General features: G+C 34.5%; 2 protein-coding genes across 3 annotated transcripts; one reads left to right on the plus strand and one right to left on the minus strand.

Moving 5' to 3' along the window:
* Nucleotides 1-4780: 4780 nt before the first annotated feature.
* On the plus strand, nt 4781-11752 carry LOC130803574 (protein HESO1). Of its 2 annotated transcripts, XM_057667742.1 has the most exons (10): nt 4781-5066; nt 6414-6517; nt 6606-6763; nt 7547-7711; nt 8284-8465; nt 8551-8646; nt 9590-9659; nt 10000-10124; nt 10799-10909; nt 11004-11752. In XM_057667742.1, the coding sequence occupies exons 3-10, from the start codon at nt 6625-6627 to the stop codon at nt 11511-11513; spliced, it is 1398 nt and encodes a 465-aa protein (XP_057523725.1). In that variant the 5' UTR covers nt 4781-5066; nt 6414-6517; nt 6606-6624; the 3' UTR covers nt 11514-11752. The 2 variants fall into 2 exon arrangements, with proteins under 2 accessions (XP_057523725.1, XP_057523726.1); XM_057667743.1 differs by lacking the exon at nt 6414-6517 and having other exon boundaries at nt 4782-5066.
* Nucleotides 11753-13047: 1295 nt separating this feature from the next.
* LOC130803576 (probable methyltransferase PMT11) lies at nt 13048-21371 on the minus strand. The gene is made up of 9 exons (XM_057667744.1): nt 20589-21371; nt 19005-19154; nt 18611-18881; nt 17146-17256; nt 16039-16198; nt 14549-14806; nt 14259-14381; nt 14068-14145; nt 13048-13733 (listed from the first exon to the last, which is right to left on the minus strand). The coding sequence occupies exons 1-9, from the start codon at nt 21249-21251 to the stop codon at nt 13526-13528; spliced, it is 2022 nt and encodes a 673-aa protein (XP_057523727.1). The 5' UTR covers nt 21252-21371; the 3' UTR covers nt 13048-13525.
* Nucleotides 21372-21434: the final 63 nt, after the last annotated feature.

Consider the following 21434-nt stretch of genomic DNA (forward strand, 5'->3'; position numbering starts at 1 on the left):
CATAAAATCATTTACATTTAAAATAGAAGAAGACTAATTGAAAATCAAACCTAAAAATTTATAGAAGAAAAATGATAATTATTCTCAATGAAACAATAATATCCGATTCCCATGAGAAAAAACCCAAAAAAAAAAAAAAAAAGTTAAACAAAAGGTATTATATATTGAGTGGAGGAAAATGGAAGCTAAGAAAGCCCATCAACTTATCTATTCTCAGGAGAAAAAGGTTGAGGAGATAATTAAGAAAGATTTAGTAAAGGATTTGATTCCAACTTGAAAGTCCCATGACAATATTGAGAAGCTACAAGTTGGCTAAATTATTTATAATTTACTGTGAGTTTAAAACGACTTATATAATTAGCAAATTTTTAAAATTTATCACTTTAAAATATTAAGTGATTACTTAAAATTTATAAGTGATCAATTTAAGATATTAAGTGTATATTCGGTCAGCCCAATAAATATAGACTAACCGTAAGACCGTCTTTTTTGAAAATTTGTGTATCACATTCTTATATGAGACTGTCTCACCGTGAGATATGCCTCATACAAACCAAACAATACAAATTAGTAGCATATAAAGATTTTATTTCAAGATCGTCTCATCGAAAGAAGATTTCAATGACTTAGCTCTTTTGCGTATAATTTATGATAATATGTGGATACACGTATGCTAAAGGTATTATGGGTCATTTATTTGGTAAAAGCCCAAGATGTTGATGCCCAATATATACTTCTCGATGGCTCATTTGTGGTAAATATTAAACCATTTATGAGGGTGGTGTAGTCATTGTGCGTTACTTTCTTTTCGTTTTACAAATTTTACTATATTTTTTATTTTGATCTGTGTATAAGATTGCTATATTTTATTTTGGTAGAAAAATTAATTTGAGAACTAGGAATGAGAAATTAATTTTTCTACAAATGGTAAAAATCATATTATTATAGCAAGTGTAGTCTAACTGTGAAATTGTCTCATTTGAGAATATGTGAAATTTCGGGCCTATTTTGTTGATGTAGTTTGCGGCACGTATTTTCTCGTCACATATTCATATTTAAGACGGTCTTAAAAAAAGATAGTTTTAATTTTGACTAAATAGTCAAATTAAATTAAATTAAAACTTTAAAATTTTAAATATAAAAACACTTATCTTTCGTATTTAAACTTATTAAATGAATCTGTTCCAGTACGAGACATTGTCATACAAAATTTGCTTGATTCTCATTTGCTATTCCTCTCTCAACCTTTCTTTTCACTTATTTACTCTCCATCCTCTTTTCAATCAAATCTTTTCTTTTTGCTTTTTTTTTAAATCGAAAATTTAGAATTTAAATATGTGGGTGTGGCTAAAGATAGTGAGGGAGTTCAATTCTTAAAAAAAAAAATAATAATGAAGTATACGTAGAGCATCCATAGTAATCAATTTATACTTTGTTATAACTATATTCTTTTATTCATGCACACATTTCAACATTATTTTATATCATTCATATAATTTAAATGGTCATACTATTTTTTAATCTTTGTGTAATATATAAATTATTGCAATTTTTTTAGAGATGAAGGAGTACTATTTAACGACTACATAAAATCTAAATAAATTTATTTAGCTGAATTCAACTAATTGATATGAATTTAAACATACAATTTGTACTTCAAATTTTGGAAGAGAATGAGATTACACAAATCTTCATTTAGGATTGTTTTACTACGAGATAATTTTTAATCAGGCAATATATTTTATTTTAATTTTTTAAAAGAGAATCAAGTCTAGTTTGAGTTGAAGCAAGTACCGTCTTTTCTGAATAAGGTCCTAAAATTGAATCTCACATTAGTTACATAGTCCTCTCCTTTCCTTAGCTTATTCTATATTCGATAAAATGTTCATTGGTATGTCCATGTTTTAGATATTAATAACACTTATTTTTTTGAATTTGAGATTGTTATACGGACCTTCCTTACAATTAGTATGAGATGGCCTTTATATAAAATTGAAGGAAATTGGGTTGTCAAAATAAATAATAGAGGTGAAGCTCGTAACATGAATTATGGGCCCAGACCAAAATGAGGTCCACTTCATTCCAAATGGCACAAAAAATGCTAATGAGAACAACCCAATGGACATTTTCACAAAAATTGAATAGAATTAATTTTTTTTTAAAAAAAATTTCAAACTAAGCTCCGAATAAAATAATTTTAAGCTTTAATTAAAGTGATAAAGCAGGAATTGGCTTTGTGCATTGTGGCTAGAAACTCCAATGGTGATGTCATGTTGGCTACTTCTAATAATACACGGATTTTTGTAAGAGACGGTCTTATTGTTAGACTTTTTAATACATGGGTTAAATAGCTCAATCAATATAATTATTAATATATAAACTTCTTGTTTTAAGGACGTCTTAACGAGAAACAGTATTTTACAAAAGTGGCTCCTAACATAATGTTGAGTTTAGAGAAATTAAAGCCTTCCAATTGGGCTTTTGAAATGGTCAAATTCAAAGGCAATTGCAAGGCTGGAACCAGATTGTATTTGGACGAGAGGCCCAACAGTGGTAGATGCTCTTTGCAAAGAGGAAAGTGGAATTTCCATACGTAAGTCAAAAATTTGAATGAATTAAGTAAAATTTAAAAAAATTATAAAATAAGCAACGTTTAAACTTATTTTTCAAAATAAGCACTTTTTTTGAAGAGTTGAGATTTGGATTGTTCGCTGTAACTAACAGCGAACAAAAAGGTTGGTTAAAACAAAGTCAAGTTCATTATTCGCTGTTACTAATAGCAAACAAAGACTTTGATTTTTTTTTTTACCAAGTCTTTATAGTAAACAGCAAACAAAGGAACCCTGGTCAAACAAGATCAAACCAAGGTTTGACCATGTCTGACCAAGTAAAACCTTTATTCGTTGTTAGTAACAGTGAACAAGCCAAACCTCAGCTCTAGACAAAAAGTGCTTACTTTGGGAATTATTTGAAAACATTGCTTATTTTATGATTTTTATATTTTTTTTGCTTTAACTCTTCAAATTTTCTACACAAGTCCTCATTGATAACATTCTACTTCGTTTATTAAAAATTTGAAAAGAATAAGCAAATTAATATAAAAAATTCAAAAAGTAAGCAATTTCTAAATTTAATTTTGCACGTTTTGCCCAGAGCACAAGTTTGGGTTGTTCGCTGTTACTAGCATCGAACAAAAAAGCTTGATCACAAAAGTCAAGGTCTTTGTTCGCTGTTAGTAACAGCGAACAAAGATTTTGACCATTTTTTGACTAAACTTCTTTATTCGCTGTTATTAACAACGAACAATTACAAAGCAAAATTTAATTCATTGTCCCAATTTTAGTTGCTATTTTTTGGGTCATGTCAATTTTATAAGGCTAATTTTTAGACTTTTAATTATTAACTTTTTTTATTTTATTTCTAACTTGGAAAAGGTGATAATCGTGGAAGTACGGGTGATTTTATTCAATTATAGAAAGTTGATAACCATAGCTTTTTAATAATTAAAAACCTAAAAATTAGTCTTGTAAATTGATATGACTCAAGAAAATACAATTAAAATTGGGACAAGCAATTAAATTTTGCCTTGTAATTATTTGCTGTTAATAACAGCGAATAGAGAAGCTTAGTCAAAACACAAACTCTTGTTAGAGACGGTCTTTTTGAGAGACCATCTCTAATTGGGCCGACTCATTAAATATTTTTTAAAATATTGTAAGTAGGCATTAAGGATACGATAAGTAAGCATTAAAAATAATATAAGTAAGCATTAAGAATTCAGTATGTAGGCATTAATCATTAATGGAGTGAGTTTGAGATACGTCTTTCAAAGAGACGGTCTCTCAAGAGACTAGCTATAGTCAATAAATGGTCAAAATTTCTGTTCGCTGTTAGTAATAGCGAATAACCTCGAACCAATGCTTTGGGAAAAAGTGCTTATTTTAAAAATAAGTTTAGAAATTGCTTATTTTTTGAATTTTTTTTATATTAGTTTGCTTATTCTTTTCAATTTTCTCAATTATCTTGGTTTGATGATATTTCTTTTATTTTATTTTTTTGCGGTGAATTTAATAATGTAGCTCATATACTTGTTTGAGGGGTTATTTTAGTGTGATCGAAGAGGTGTGGTGTGATGGTGGTTCTTAATGAATCACATACCGCCTTATAGCTAAGTATGATATGACCTATGGTTGACATGTAGAACACACGGGCACAAAAGTCTCCTATTTTGTATTCAATTTTGGAAATAAAAATTGTGGCGTGACCATCAACACGACTTGCATATTTTAGACGTATGTAATATATTATGGATCATTACTTAAAGGTGGTCAACACAACATTGTACGACTTGGGCCGTCAACCATATGCCTAGCTTTGCCACGGTCCACAATGACCTGACATGTGACACATTTCATGTTTAGACATCATAATAAGTATTGGATATGAGCATGATTGCTTAAATAAAGCAAATTGAAAAAAGTTAAACTTCTTCACAATGTTCTAATCGTATTCTTTAACGTAAAAATTTTTCATAAAAATCTAATCATCAATTAGAATTTTCTTAAAAAAAATATTTTCACCAAAACAAACACATCAGATTAAAATTTATTTTCAGCCAAATCAAACATCATTTAGTCTAAATTGAACATATTTTCTAACATCATGCCATCCCTGTTGCTTTTGTTTCCATGAACCATCCACGTAGTATTTTGTACCATAGAAGATTGAACAACAATTAAAGTATTTGTCCTAAACTTTGTCTCCCATCCCACAAATTCAGTTGACCCATCCTTAAATCTTAATTAATGTCACTATCTTAATCTTTTTTTATTAGAAACTCTATTTATCTAAATTGAAATCAAATGATTTAATTTCTAAACTTCCTTTTTTTTTTCTTTTAGTTTTCTTTAATCCACTTTTTTCCCGCCCCATCCCTCAATTATCTAGGGTGTACTGCTGTGTTGAATGCTCACTCAGTCGAGCACAAAGAGAGTGAAGCAGCCAGGAAAAAACCCACATCAAATTATGGTTGCCTGATCAATTTTTAACCCTAAAAATATTTCTATGTGAGTAATTTCTTTCTGGGTTTTTATCAATTTTTCTAATGATTGTAAATTTGATTCAGGAAATTTCATCTAGCTTGTGGTAATTTTGATTTAGGTGGATGAAGATCCTATCCTTTCAATCCAATTTCTGATTGTTCTTGATTTGTTGCGAGTTTTGGTTGATGCTTTATTGCCTTTTCTTATCAATTCAGTTACGGCTTAATTTTTAATCGAATAGTGTATTGGACTCATTAATTGCATGTTTAAATATTATAATTTGCAATTTTATAATTACCCACATTGATTGAATTTTATTAAATTTGATTTGCATTGTTCCGTTTTAGGGTATGTAAAGTTGGAGTTGGAATTGATTCGCGATTCATTTGATTATCATTGAAATTAAGTTACAGTTGGAATCCATAATTCACGGAAAGATATTTTCTTGCTAATTTTGAGCAATTGGGCTATATTGTTGGGTAGCTGACCCAAATCTTTTGGGATTAAGCCATTGTTGTTGTGACTTGTTATTGTTGTTGTTGTCGACTATGTTGTTTGGTTCAACATGTGAATTTTTACTAACCCATTAATTCGTAGTTAACCATTGGAAGATCAGAACTTAAGCCGGAATATAGCGAAATTTTTTGGTATTAATTATAAGCTAAGACCTTGATTTTCTTGGTGAATACCGTCAATGAACCAACTCAACTAAAGGCTTAATTATAAGCTAAGACCTTGATTTTCTTGGTGAATACTGTCAACGAACCAACTCAACTAAAGGCTTAAATGATGGTTAAGGCCCTAGGATATGTTATATACTTTAATAAATACTAGTTTGTTTCTACCATTCATAGTTGAAAGTAGCATCTTTTATGTTTGATAGACTGGTCTGATGGCTAAGGCTTCACCGTTGGTAGTGTAGTGTCGTGAATGAAGTAGTCCTTAGGTGCAAGTGAAATTCTGAATCAATGGCGTGAAATATTGCTTAAAGATTTTTTTTGGGTGGTATTGTTGTGTTCAATAAAGTGACTAAGGCATAACTACCTTTAGTGTGGAGCTGCTAATTTAGGATTCATCGACTTGAACTGAAAATCAGAATTAATGTCGCTAATTTTGCTCTAAATAGCACATTTTACAATATATCAGCCAATGATTGGGCTTAAATCTTTGCATGTACTTCATCGCTTAAGTGTGATCTTTTGCTTCATTGTGAAACCAAAATCATTATTGTGCTCAAGTATGAGATACGTGGTGTAGTCAGTTAGAACTCAAATGTCTGTTGCCGTGTATCCTGTCTTCAAGATTAGTCTAGCAGCTTTACGTGCTCTCTGGGTTTTCTTGATTTTAAACTTACATATTGTGATTTTCAAGGAATGTGGTAATGAAATGCATCAAATCAGGCAATCGGACCAGTGAAGTTTAACATTCACTTGTACATTTGGTGAACTTCGTGAGGGTGGGAAAATAGAAATTAAGTAAGAGATGCTTGACATGATTGTCAAATGTTTAACATGCTTATAAATGGTTGAACATGTAACAATTCTGATGTATGTTTCCATTCAGCGCATAGGATTGCATTATAATGAATACACATAGTGTGTTGGAGCATGCCCTCACTGAGATCCTTCATGTTCTCAACCCCTTACGGGAGGATTTAGAAACGAGAATGCAGATAATTGACGAGTTGCGAGATGCTGTTAGTACTATTGACAGTTTGAGAGGTACAACTTGCTTCTTTACTTGTATTTTATCTCAAGCAATTTCAAGATGCAAGGAATTGACCAACCTTTTCTTGTATTTTAGCTGAAATATATTCTTCATTTCCGTGTTTGATGGATCTATTAGGTATGTATGAGAATGCTTTGATTTCTTAGGAACTTTCCAATTTCAAAAACCTCCTATTCCCTACATTTCGTCTAGCTTTGATTCCAAAAGGCATCTACTTTAGTCACCCTACTTTCCCTTGGTATTTTCACCTAATATGTTGCGTCACAATCACAAAGCTTATGTGCAAAAAATAGCGTGGTGAAACATTTTCTTTGCCGAATTTATCTTACCTTTCCTCTATGTTACTTGGACTCGGGTACTGATGTTGGATACTGGTACGTGCCCAAGTGTCGGACACGTCTAAATACTCAATTTTACGCCAAAAAGAAGTGTCTAAGTGCCATACCAATGTCCGAGCAAGGATCAGACACGGGAACGTGAAGCAAAATGATGAGTCCATGTATAATTGCCTTTCTTAAACTCAAGAAATTTTGCTGAACTTATCTATGTGGAATTGATATTCTCAACTCCTTTTGTTAAACTGAACTTCTTTCTGCCAAACTTATCTGTTTTTTTTGGTTGAGGAGAATTGAGCTTTATTTAAGATGTTTATGTCGTTATTCCCTGTCCGTATTATATTCCCAACATTTTCTGTTTATCACTTTGTTTGAACTTCAAAAAAATTAAAAATTAATTTTTTAATGTATATGGAAATGGGCTCAATTGATGCTTATCAGGTGCGACAGTGGAACCATTTGGATCTTTCGTGTCTCAGCTTTTCACACGCTGGGGTGATCTGGATATTTCTATCGAGTTATCGAATGGAAAACATATTTCAGTTGCTGCCAAGAAGCACAAACAGAGTTTGTTGGGGGAGGTTCTAAAAGTATTGCGGAAGACAGGTTATATGTTGTAACTCTATCATCTATAAATACGCTTAATATAATTGCAGAAAGTTTTGAGCTGCCACAGGCTATGATGACATCAACAATGCAGTGAGTTAGTCCTAAATCTTAGTTCGGAATAACGTGATAACCGATGCTCGCGACATAGTTGTTGATTTTTGTCGTTAGATATATGTTCAGTAATGATCATGCAATCCCTATAGAACTTACACATTCCCTTTACTAGGCAGATGAGGTGAGTAAATTAGAATGAATTTTCCATAAAATGGGAACTATAAGCTGTAAAACTCGTGTAAAAATCAGGACATCTGAAATTATGATAGTGAGTGAATCTGTTCCTTTTGATATAATGTTATAGTAGGGTATTATTGAAACGATTCTTGGCCAATATGTTGAGAAACCGTCAGATTTCTGTGTAATGATGGCCATATGAGCAAATTTTTGTCATGAACGTCTACACCATGGAAGTTAGGCTTCTGTTTTGTATAAAATCGTGTGGGTTGAGAACATACTGTATGATTTCGATGGTTTCATCAACAATTTTATTTTCTTCAAAAATGGTTTTGTAGGTAGATTTAGCAGGTTGCAGTTTGTATCTCACGCAAGAGTACCTATTTTGAAACTGGAGAGCAGATATCATCAGAATGTCTCTTGTGACATTTCAATTAACAACTTGTCGGGGCAGATGAAATCCAAATTTCTACTATGGATCAGTCTTATTGATCGACGTTTCCGTGATATGGTTTTGCTGGTAATATCTTTCTACCATCAGATAGATGGTGTCGTGTTTGAACTTTGAAAAGAACCTTTGTGTGACGCATTACCTTTTCTTCTAGGTTAAGGAGTGGGCAAAAACAAACAATATCAATAATCCAAAAACTGGGACCTTCAACTCATATTCACTGTCATTACTTGTCATCTTCCATTTTCAGGTATGTTGGTTTATTGAATTCCCCGAGTACATCCTTGTTCTTGAGTTTTGGTATTTTGGAATTCGGACATTATATCTCATGCAGAATGACAATTTAGTCACACTTGGGTGGTTTATACTACTTTATGCTAGAGTCTATTATTTTGGATGGCAAGCGGGTAAAAGTTTGTGGGTTTTGCACCTCATCCGCCTCGTTTGGGATAGTTATGAGTGTAAATTGGGTGGATATGAGACATGAGTATAAAAAGTTGTGCATGTCATGGGTGATGGGTAGGTGGTGAGCATGAATACTCACTATCCATCCATCCCGCTTCATATCCTTCTGCCCATACTTGTTCGCCCTGTACCCCACTATATCGAAATTAATAATATATATTATTTATGAGAAAATTATTGACAAATTTAAGAAAAAGGTCGTAAATTTTATATTGCCCAGACTAAAATTGGTCTAGTGGGAAGATTTTGGTTAAATGTTTTGATATGAGCCCATTTTTTAAAAAAGCTATGTTTTCTGGGATCTTTGTTTTGTTTTAAATTCATGCATTTGAAAGTCCCCCTTTCTTTTGTTATTTATATTAAGGATATTATTGAACGTTATAGTATGTTGTGAATAGTTTGTGTAGAATGTAATACTCTATTAGTGAAAAACCTAAGGAAAATTTTTTATACTTCGGTTTGATCAAATGTGCTTGAAGTTCATACATAAACGGTTTAAGATGGGCATGGGTCGCATGGCCATGATGGGTATATACCTTGATGGATAGCTGATGGAGATGGTTTTGAATATTCACACATGTGAGCAATCGTGAGTATGAAAATTGTATGCCCATTTTGCCATCCCTACTTTCATGAATAGGCAAAACAACCTTTTAATTGATTTATTAATTGACAATACATTGTCAAAGACCGCATAATTAATTGTTTTTTCTCTCGTTTTTGTGCAGACATGTGTTCCAGCAATTTTGCCTCCAATCAAAGACCTGTACCTTGGGAACATAGCTGGTGAACTTATAGGTGCTGAATAGTGCAAATTTTTTTGTTTTTTTTTTGGGGCGGGGGTGTAAACCTTCCTCATGCAATTAGGAAGAGGATTTATCTATTCGATCATAATGAGCTGAAGTGCTAAAGATATCCTTCTGGATCTTTGTGTGCTTTTCTTTATTCTTTTAGGCGGGGGTTCGGGGTTGGCTCTCATGATATTGGTTTGACTCCTATCCATATTATTACCCGTTTTTACTCTATAGACGCCTATGAAAAAATGAATGAGAAACAATATTAGTCATATGCTTCCCGGGATTTTTAATGTTGCTCCAATCATCAACCATCTATTAATCTTCAATTTGTTTTACTGTAGGGGTGAGGGCTGATGTAGAACGACGTATCGAGGAAGTATCGTTCAGCAATATTACTAAATTTAGAAGAGAAAGGAGAGTTAATCACAGTAGTCTGTCTGAGCTCTTTACTTCCTTTCTAGGAAAGGTATGTTGTTTATCACTGCTCTTGTTAATTTGATTTTTGATGGGAGGATGTTCATCGGATTCCGATTGCTCTCGCTGAGCGATCCTCCCTGTTCATCTTTCTTTTAGTGATGATAGCATTTATGCTTACAGTTTTAAATCTTGGAGTATTTTCTTACATGAAACCATGGGATAAAACAACATTTCTGTGTTTTAATCATGGAATTAAAACGAGGTCGTTTAACGGCCGCCTTATAACGGTTTTTGACCTTATCGTGCTGTGAAATCGTGATACGTAATTTGCGATTTAATACTATAGAGTAACACCCATAGCGATGTCCGCAAAATGAGTCATAACACCGCAAGGTGCAGAATTTGTGGAATACAACTGTCAATGCAATTGTTACGACATCCACCATACTCTTTCAATTGTACGACCCTCTGGGTGGGGGCACTGAGCGGAGGCAGCCCAAAAGTCTATCCAACCCGTCTTGTATGAAATCGTCTCACGGTGAGACGACCTCAAAACAAGAAGCCCATAAGCTAAAAGTTTCTATTATTGGGCAATTTAATCCAAGTATGAGGCATATCTCACGGTGAGACCGTCTCATACAAGAATTTGTGAAGTCTATCATCTTATCCTATGTAAATGAAAACAAATATATTTTCTTGGTGATACACGCCACTTCTGTGCAGTTCTCGGACATTGGTAATAGGGCAACCGAGCAAGGCATCTGTACATATACTGGGCGATGGGAAGACATCTATACGACGACTAGATGGCTCCCTAAAACATATGCCATATTTGTATGCTCTCTTCTCCGTTACCTTTGTTTCGCTCTTCCGTGGTTATCCAACAGGAGTTTACATCTGTATTCTGGTTGCCGGTTTCTTTGAACAGATTGAAGATCCCTTCGACCAACCTCAAAATACCGCAAGAGCAGTTAACAGCAGTCAGTTGACAAGAATATCCGAAGCGTTCTCAAACACATACCATAGGATTATTGCTCCAAATCAAACTCGGAATACTCTTATTCCCTTTCTCGTGAGGCGTGAAATTTCTCATTTTTTCCCGGTTGCAGCATTTATGAATCCAATGCACTCAAGGACCTATCGAAATTCCCACCATTCTGGCGATCATGCATCCTCAAAGTTTCAGAAGACACGACAACGGAGAAACCTCAACGATACAGATCCGCAAATAGCCAAGCAAGCATCTCAAGGACAAAGACCTTGGAATCGACCCAATAAAATGGCTAGAGAAGCTACCAGGCCATCTGAAGGGCAAAAACCGAAGTTGACACACACACTACAGACAGCCCAACCTAACAATGTGACTTCACAGCGACCTGTTAAGCCATCAAAAGGCCAACCCCAGCAAGTTTGGCGGCCTAAACAATCCGATATTTAGCAGTTACATGTATAACTTCTTTTCGTTATGTGGCTGTCATAACTTCATGGTATTTTTTGTGTCATCTCACAATCAAGGACTCTGTAAACTGGAGTTCGAAATGAATTAGCCATCTAGTCGACTCGAGGCACAGCCATCAAGATGAATCACTTGGCAGTGTCAAAAGCATTCCAATTTAATCATGTTAGCTTAACTTTGGAAGTGTTCGTAATTGCCATGGAAAATTTTAATCTTCCAAATACTGAGATTGCCCCATTTGACCAGTATTTTATAAAAACTTAATGATTAAAATTGTTACGACTTTTTTGTTCAAAATGGACAAACTTAACGAGACCCTAGAAGTTTTAAGATTCTAAAAGCGAGTACAAAGAAACTATATTATCGATCACCAGGGATGAAAGCATTTTCTACAGATGTTATCAAGTACTTTCAATCAATTAACTAATTTTCCTTTGTGAAAGCATTTTTGTTCACAAAGTTATCCTTAATATGTACAGGGTTCTAATTAGACCTGGGAAAACGGTCGGTCGGTCGGGTTTTGGGTCGGATCAATTTCGGTCGGGTCATTTTCGGGTCGGGTCATTTTTGGGTCGGGTCAGTTTCAGGTCGGATCACTATGGGTTTCGGGTAGGTTCGGATTGACCCAACGGGTTACCATAAAACATTAGAATATCTATCGACTAATTCAACATAAAAAAAATCATTAAAATGTCTAAAAAAAATCATTAGAGAAATTATATGTACGATTTTCAAAAAATAGTTGGTATGTCAGGTTCATTTAAGTGCAAGAAAAATAGGGGAATTAATACTTATTTTGAAAGACTTATAAGATACGCGCTTTATAAAAGTTATTTTGTTTATTATAATTGTAACGTTAGATAAAAATGACGTTAAAATTATCTTCACAATTTTCATGTTGGAAAGATATACAACTAACTAAGTACTTATTTCGTCTTATAAGATACGCTGTTTTATAATTTAGGGTAGCGACATTCGTTTTTTGAAAAGCTCATTCAAACGTGCGAAACGTTCGTATAAATTATATTGATTTGCTTACTGAAATGTAGAAGAATTAAAAACTCATTTGACTGATTTAACAAGATACATGTATTCAATTAAAATGATTATAACGTCCTGTTTTTAAAGAAAAATAATTACGATGGCTAAAAAGACGTAAAATACGTGTTTTTTGAGATATATTCATGAGTTTTAGGGTTCAAGTGATATACTCAATATGTTGAGATACTTTGAAAACTAAAATTTTATTTGAAATGAATTCTAACATTGAAATTACTCTAAAAATTGATATTAAATCTGTCAAAACGGGTCGATTTTCGGTCGGGTAATTATCGGGTCGATCATGTTTCGGATTAAGTCGCTTTCGGGTCGGTCGGGTTCGGGTTTTGTCGGGTCGGATCAAATTTTCCCAGGTCTAGTTCTAATGTAAGCCATAAACATTAGCATTATAAACGTATAAATCAAATGAAATCGTAATATTTTGAGCAAATACAAATACAAATACAACAAAAATTAAGAGTTCCGCTAGTAGAAACAATCAACTTGCACGATTTCAAGCAGTTGAGCTTTTCAAGCATAAAATAGTGGCAATTTTCACATGAAATAATCTTAATAACTACTATAAATAGTTAAATACACAATAAGAATTAACAGAGCATTACAGGATATGGAAAAAATACCGTAGTTCCTACAGTTAAACCCCGCTTGTTGCTATTAAGGCTTCCGACTTAGCAGTCTTTTCTCATTTCTCACCCAATTACAACTTAAAAACAACAGCCCTATATAAATATACGTCCTATACACTAGTACATGAATTTTATCCAACTTTTCGCCTATTTGAGCTTTCTAAACCTGATTTTGCTGCAATCAAATATGATTCCTTGACAACCCACGACAAACCTTCATCAAGTCTTTCACAGATGATGGTGTACGACATTTACCAGGAATTGTAGTTTTCAACAAATTTACTGGGTAGTTTGAACTTATTCTGGTTGCTATCTGCGCAAGAGCTGTTTATCACATGATAACACCTTATAACTAGCATGAGGTCCTTCGGACGTGTCATGGATGGCTGCTCGCCATCCCATTGCCTTTGCAATTTCAAGAAGTTCTTCGACAACGTTGATGGTATCGCGAATATATGCACGCCCACCTGGCCTTAGCATCCGGTCCATTTCAAGCATGATGCTAGAAACGTTGCATCTGAGATCAAGTAAAAGTGACTACATGAGAAGAAATAAATAAATACACTCAATGTTGACTTCTCTATTGCAGCTTTGATAAAGCGAAATTTACATCAGCATGCCATCCAAACAAAGCGCCATAGATTGAGAAAATGGTATTTGATATATGTTGTATTCCACAGTCCACAACCCACAGTCCACAGCACAAGTGCATTATGGTGATTCATGGCATGTAAAATATTATAACAAATCATCACGTTTTCATCATTTATGAGTATAGACCACCTAAAAACACCTTGAAAGCATGAACATTTCAACATTTTACGCAAGAGGCAAACAGAAATTCAACATACCTTTTTCGCTCAATGGCAAAGAGACCAGAGGCGTGCAACAGATCATAAGTTCTTGGGTATGTGTCAAAGGGTTCGCACCTGCAGAAAAATCACGAGTCATAATGTATTGCTGCTGATTACTAATCTACAATTAGCATCCAGGTAGATGACAGGAAATTAGATGAAAATGTCACAGGAATGATGAGACACACCAGTCATGCATGACTCCAATCAGTCCACGGTCATAGATAACAGGCAGCGTGTTTGGCCCACTTACAGGAACCACATTCATAACCCAACAATCTATAGCATTATCGATCAATGCAGCTGCAAATCTGCCAAATTCACAGAACAAAAAAAGGGATTGCTGAGATTAGTTTTGATAAAACAGAAACAGCATGGAAATGTAAGGTAAAGAGGAACTTCAATCAGAGATCTAATAAGTAATAAAGCCAAGGCTAAGACTGGGTCTTGAGGTTTAAGAAAAAGAGAGATGTATTACCCTCCATAGCCAGCCTTCATGTCCAATACATTTCTAAATTTCATTGTCTTCCAATGCCAAGCACGAACATAGCTTCCTATGATCTCATTCCAATATTTTGTTTCAGCCCTGAAGAGCTCTTTCCTAGATATGTAGGCATCAATTTGGATGCTCTGTAACCTCTCTGGTGTGTCATGCAATCTTGCTGGCCAGTCCGTAACGTTTCCACCATAACCATTTTCAGGAAGACGAGATATACAAGGCTTGAGATTCACATACCTAATATAAACATTAAACAATTTTCGCTGTTGTGTATAAGGAATTTCATAAGAGGTAAAAATTACAAATAAAATCTAAAAAGTAAAGTTAAAAGAGAGTGCAACTTTTATTTTCCAAGATTAAAAACAGTCTAGAACACCAAAGAATATTTACACAAATAAACTATTGTGTAAACCCACTCCCTCTATATCTCTCGGCATCAAGCAGCAATAGAATGTAACAGAAAGCATTGAAGGGCCTTATTTTTACTGGTGGTCATTCTCCTTGAATCAGTAATCCTTTACCACCAGCCCCCCACCCCGCCCCCCGTTTTATTTCATGTGTAATTATTTGGTATCAACTCAATGAGAATACCGGCACTGAATACGAAGAAGCACTATAGAAGCAATTTTCCCTTTTGGGCCCCTCTTGCCAGAATTTGGTTAACTTTTTTCCTATTGGAACAAGATAGTATAACCCCCAAATGCACATGCACACAGAAACACATCACTTAATTATAGTTTGTCAGTTAACTACAAAACACCCAACTGTACCAGAAATGCTCCAATCAACTTGCTTAAATGAGAAGTGTGTTACTAACATCACATCTTTGTTTTACTCGGTATCATACTATACTACTGTCTATTTTGACCCTCCATTTCCATTTCTACTGAGAACAAATTGAATTGCCAACTAATACTGGACGCAAAGAACCAACCAGTGCATGCTAACTGCTAAAAGACTCCAAGTTATAGTGTGTTGGAGTTGGAGGGTTACCACAGTCCAGTAATATAGCTACATAATTATACAAATACGCTGTTTAAATCTTAAAACTCAGTGTGAAGGCATTGGCATATAAAAAAGTCAATTTTAGATGCCTCTAGTCCCAAGTCCTATATCATATGCAGCCACGGACATCAAACAGTCATAACTTTATAAAAAAGCGCTCAGAACTACATGTTATTGAGTTCAAGTCCGACACTTAGAAGAGGAAAGAAACAAGTAAACTGAATAGACATATAAAAAGGGAAGGGTAATAAAACCAATATGTCACCTTACAACCACTTATCACTTACCCACTGCTATATGCAGTTACTCAGAATGAAAACAGCTTATCAACCCCATCAAGACCATCACACTCTTCAACTCCATCAAGACCATCACACTCTTCCTTTAGTAATGTCGAATACCAGATACAACATAAGCATAACAACAAAGTAATATTCAATAAAACTAATAATGTCATAACATACCAAACGTTATCTGGATCATCATCTTTGTCACAGATAGGAGGGCTAGTATAAGCTTCACGGCTCAGATAGCAACTATTGTTCGAGGGCTTTTGCCATATTGCAATATATCCTCCCTTGTTTACCAGCTCCCAGCAAAGACGATTTGTAAGGTTGACCATCTCTGAAAATTTTGAAAGATTTAAGGTGTAATACCAAAGAACCCATAACACTTGGACACTCTTCAATCCATAACTCTCTCAAAAACTTTATTTATTAAAACAGGAAATGCAAACACCAGTAAGCTAAGTCCACTTATTAAGCTGCTCAAGCTTCATCAAACTGTATAAGAACTCTATGATGTTTTCTTAAATAATAAATTTGGCGTAGGTCCATAATTTCTAAGGATACCACATGTTAACCAAGATTACTTAATGAAGAGGGATAGATTCATAGATTTTATATTAAGTGGACTAAAAAAGTCAAAGTCAAAGTCAATAACAAATCCGTTGTATAATCGAAAATTTTGGAATTACACTATTTAATTTGTCATTTATGTCCAATTGTCATAAATAAATAGGGTGAATATATGAAGCTAAAAAGGCCAAATAGTTACTATTCGACGAAGAAATTTAAATTTGGACCAAAAAAACAAAATATTTCATAAGTAGTAGGAGTAATTTATAATTGCCCACGGACAATAAGCTAGTTGACAAACCAACACAAAAGAAGTGATAGCAAATTATACATTTATACTCATTCAAATTGATTGATAAATGTCACTAAAACATTATAATATAAATTTTAGATACTTGCTCTAGTTATTTAAATGTCAAATGGGTAGCATTATTTCATTCTTTTTCTTTATTACACATAGCAAATAGCATATATACCTAAATTTTCAAAATTCAAAAGAGTCAAGTGGGGTCAAATGAACCTATGGGCACATATGAGCCTCCGCCCCTGGTTTTCAAACTATGAGCTTACAGAACCAATATCTACATGAGGTTGTTACTTTTAAGTAAAAACTTGTATTTAAATTTTACAAAAAACTGACTATTTGGAAACTACAAATAATCCACTGAAAGCCAATGTTGTCTGTTGTGGATACAAAGATTTCAAGGTGCATACCTTTCCATTGTTCTTCTAAAATAGCTTCATGCTTGTAAACTGGCTGCGCTGCCCAAACAAAATAGCCTCCAGCACGCAGCAATCTATTGACCTCTAGTAAAAGTATTCCATCTGTCACATACACGATGGAACAAAAGGAAGATTAGAGATGTAATCAAAAGTATTACAGCAATGGCAGATGAAAACATTTTGCTAAAAAATGAAAGCATTGTCAACTTCCACACAAGTGTTTATGTGGTCAACATTCACATAATCTCACAATGAAAATTGGGTTAAAGGGTGCACAGCGCAAACCTCCCCAACCAGAAAATTAATCAGCAACAAGCCAACAACAGTCAAAATTGCATATAAATAATCTTAGCGCTGTACATGATCAAGCCTTGTGCAAAATATGAGAATCTGACATTAGGATCACAAGCGAAAGTAAGGGCACAAGTGTATCAGCATCTCTCACTTTATTCTGTGTATCAAATATAATGCAAATCCAAAGCGTAATACATTTAACAAGGGATGCATGCCTATTATAAACACTGATAAGTAGCTTTTAAGTACCCCCTTTGACCCCATGAACAAAACAAAAATACTTCAGAATGTACAAGCAATCCATCACATACTGAAAGTCTCAAGAAATTGCTGCAGTCTCTAGAAAACCTAATTCATCTTAGCCTTCATCCCAAGATGGAATTTTGATACAAGAACCATAAATTGTTCATGCTCAATTGCTAAGGAATATGACAATTCAGGTTTAAACTAAAGAATTCTCGCATATCTGTACAATTGTATGATTGTATCTGCAATTGCATCCAGCTGCAGAACTGATCAACTAATTATATAAATTTCACTTCTTATACACACCAGTAACACAGATTCACAGGTTCCATAGCAAATTGAGTAAATTCAGCCCACGTACAAGTCATTTGGGCTGAGCCACTTTACTTTTTCTCCAACTGTTTTGGGTTCAGAGTAAGTTCAAGAACTAAATTTTCAGCAAGTCCTGAAGTGACTCTCAAGTTGGTTAAATTTTCTTCCATATCTACTCTACTTTCCACATATAGAAATCACTCACCAATATAATCACATTAATTTTGAGGTCAGATCAATACAATCTGGAAAAAATGGAAAATACACAAAGGAAAGGAACAATCTACACAGCCCGTGTAGATGTCATCATGCAGAGTAAAATACATCAACAAAAACTTTAAGCACTCAGCAGATCAACAACATCTCATTACCACAATGCCATTTTACTGATTCTCCTAGACTGATTTGGGGGTCAAATATCCCTAACCTTACCCTTGAATAAACATAATGTTGTTTTTTGATTACCCCTTGATAGACATATAAAAGAAGTGTAGATAATTCGAAGGACCATTTTAAAAATGATGAGCATCAAAAAAAAATTAATAAATGTATTTATATGGATAATAGAAGAAGCATTGCATGGTACCAAGAAGAAAAAGCTTACCATCACGAGTCCAATTGATCCTACATCTTGAGCAATGTATCAAATCAAAAGCCTGACTGGGATATAGTAAGCGACGAGTAGTAAAAGCTGCCACCATTGCTGGCACTCCTCGCTCAAGCGCAAACTGAATTTGATTCTCATGGACATCCTTCGGGGCGATAGATAAAGTGGTTACATTTCGTGACATAAGGTAAGCGCCAAAGCTTGCAACACCACATCCAATATCTAGTGCAACACGAGTATGTTTGCCAAATGCAATTTCAGGGATTAACTACAAGTCCATCATACAAGTAAGAACAACATAGTGGAACACTTCATAAAAAATAATATGGGGAAAAAATGATCTTTTGTATAATGTGTATGACAACAGCGGAAGAGCCCACATGAAAAGTACCTGAGAGATCTGATCCAAGTATTGATTTGCACCATGTATAAATTGTGTACCACCTCCAGGAAACTTAAATTTGTCCTTGCTTCTAGTCATCCAGTTTTGACCTCCTTTGTCTTCAACAAGACGTGTATGAGGTACGTTGAAGTACCAAACCTGCAGATGTCAAAATGTTTGGACATCGGAGAATAATTTTGTAAAGCTCTGATCGTTACATGAACATTTACCCATCATGACAAAAACATATCATGCTCTCATCATTACATGAACATCTACCAATCATGACAGAAACATATCCATTAGACACCAAAGTAAACACTTCATGAAAGTACCCCTAACAAAAAGGCAATCTAGCACCATTTGGTCACTATATCGCCTTAGAGACTAATAGGAACGATTTTTAGCCCGTCACTAACTCACTATCTCACTCGTCGCTAAGAAAAATTCAATGCAAAGCAGACCCTATTTAGTGATAAACCAGTGATAAAAAAGTTCGTCACTATATAGCGAGCAAACTCTAGTAGGTTCGTCACAAATTTTAGAAAAAATAATAAGAAAAATTTCTACCCTTCCTTCCCCACCCCAAAAACTACCAACCGCCTAAAACCTTAACTACTACCGAAGCCTTAACTAAACACCACGGCCACTCCAAAACCATCACCACCTCCATTACTTTCCTAAACCGTCACCGGTCACCACCACTATTACTCACTAAACCAACAACACCATCTATAAGATTGCACCAAGTTTTATTAACAAAAGAATTCATAACAACCTTCTCTTCATATAAAACATTTATTTTCTTCATAACAATATGTTCTCTTCATCTCACTCTAACCACTACTTTTTTGATCTTTCTAACCACTTCCAGTATCTGTTTTTTATTCATGGGCAAGATATAGACCCCATATAGACAAAGGCGATAAGGATTTAATCCTTGATGTATGTGGTAAGAATCAAACCCTAAGATTCTCAAAACCACTTCCGATATCTTAACTCAACTTCTATTACTATTTTCGGTTCATGGAGGTCATTCTATAATTTTGAGATGAGATTTTGCCATTATTGTGGTTAATGTTACTTCTATTATTATTCTTACTTGCCACACCGAATGGGAAACGACATTTAGGAACAGGACTACAGGAGAGCATTAACGGCAAGGGCGGAACAAAAATCGATAAGTTCTTTAAAGTCCTGTGCAATTTAAAAATTATGATGTTTTTCTAACAACTTTATATCCTTAAACACTACATACAACATAATGTAATATTGAGGACTTGAGACCCCTAGTTTTTTGGGGCCTGAACATGTTGAGCACGTAAGGAACCTTCCATGAGTTTAACAGCTATATGTAACTTAATCGGATCCATAGAATAACACCTCAAAAAAAAAAGCAATAGCATATCAAGCACATTTTCTCCAACTAATTATCAAATCGAATCAAATATAAACTGATCTACCAATCATCAAAATCTTCCAATCTCAATAATTTAGCAACTAAAATCAGCTCAAGACCACAAATAAAAATAAAAAGGAAACAAAATTGCAAGTTTTAGAACTTCAAGAAACTAAAAAAAAAAAAATCATTACCTCGTCTCGACTTTTTGGCCAAGGAATCGGAGTCTTATAGTTCTTGGGCGCCGGAACCAAACAATTCAATTCCTTTCCTTTCTCGGGACAATGCCGCTCGAATTTCTCACCTTTCTCTGTCGAAACCAACCTTTTAATAGCATCTTCATTATCCATGCAAGGTATATACTCTCTAAAACTCTCATCACAAATTGGAAACCTAGAAACCCTAATTTTAACCTTATTTTCCGATTCAGCAACTTCCGAATCACTAGAATTCCCCCAATTTTCCACCACATTAGGATCAAACTCTCCGATCTCAAAATCATCCGTCATAGTACCATTCTCATCAACAATTCCAAACCTCTTCACCGGTTCCTCCACCACTTTTTTCTCCGGCGGAGGCGGTCGTTGAACTAAATCGTGTAAATCGGCTGAAGGAGGAGAAGTGGAATTGATAAGAGACAAAACGTCGAAGTTTTTGTTAAGGTTAGGAGAGAGAGAAACTGAATGAGAAGAAAGAGAATATGAGGAAGAAGTGAAGAAAAGGAGTTGTTGAGTACCGACATCAGACCAGTGTTTACCGATGTAGAAGAAAGTGATTGAGAGGAAGATGAGAATAAGGATCTTGAGAAGAGATGGTGATTTGAGAAGCTCGCCGCCATTGTTGAAAGCTCCTTTCATGGCGGAAGGAGGAGTGTGATCTGAGTTACTGATGATGAAGAAGAGAGAGAAGGAGAGCGGAGGAGCGAGAAAGTATGGAGGATGGCGCTTGGGTTTTAGAGCACCGCTGAAATCAATGAAGAGGTACTTATTTTAAATATGATACTACTTCTATGAGGTGATTTTTTTTTATTTAATTGATTC

This window comes from Amaranthus tricolor, chromosome 17 (assembly GCF_026212465.1).
Source record: "Amaranthus tricolor cultivar Red isolate AtriRed21 chromosome 17, ASM2621246v1, whole genome shotgun sequence".
Lineage (NCBI taxonomy): Eukaryota > Viridiplantae > Streptophyta > Magnoliopsida > Caryophyllales > Amaranthaceae > Amaranthus > Amaranthus tricolor.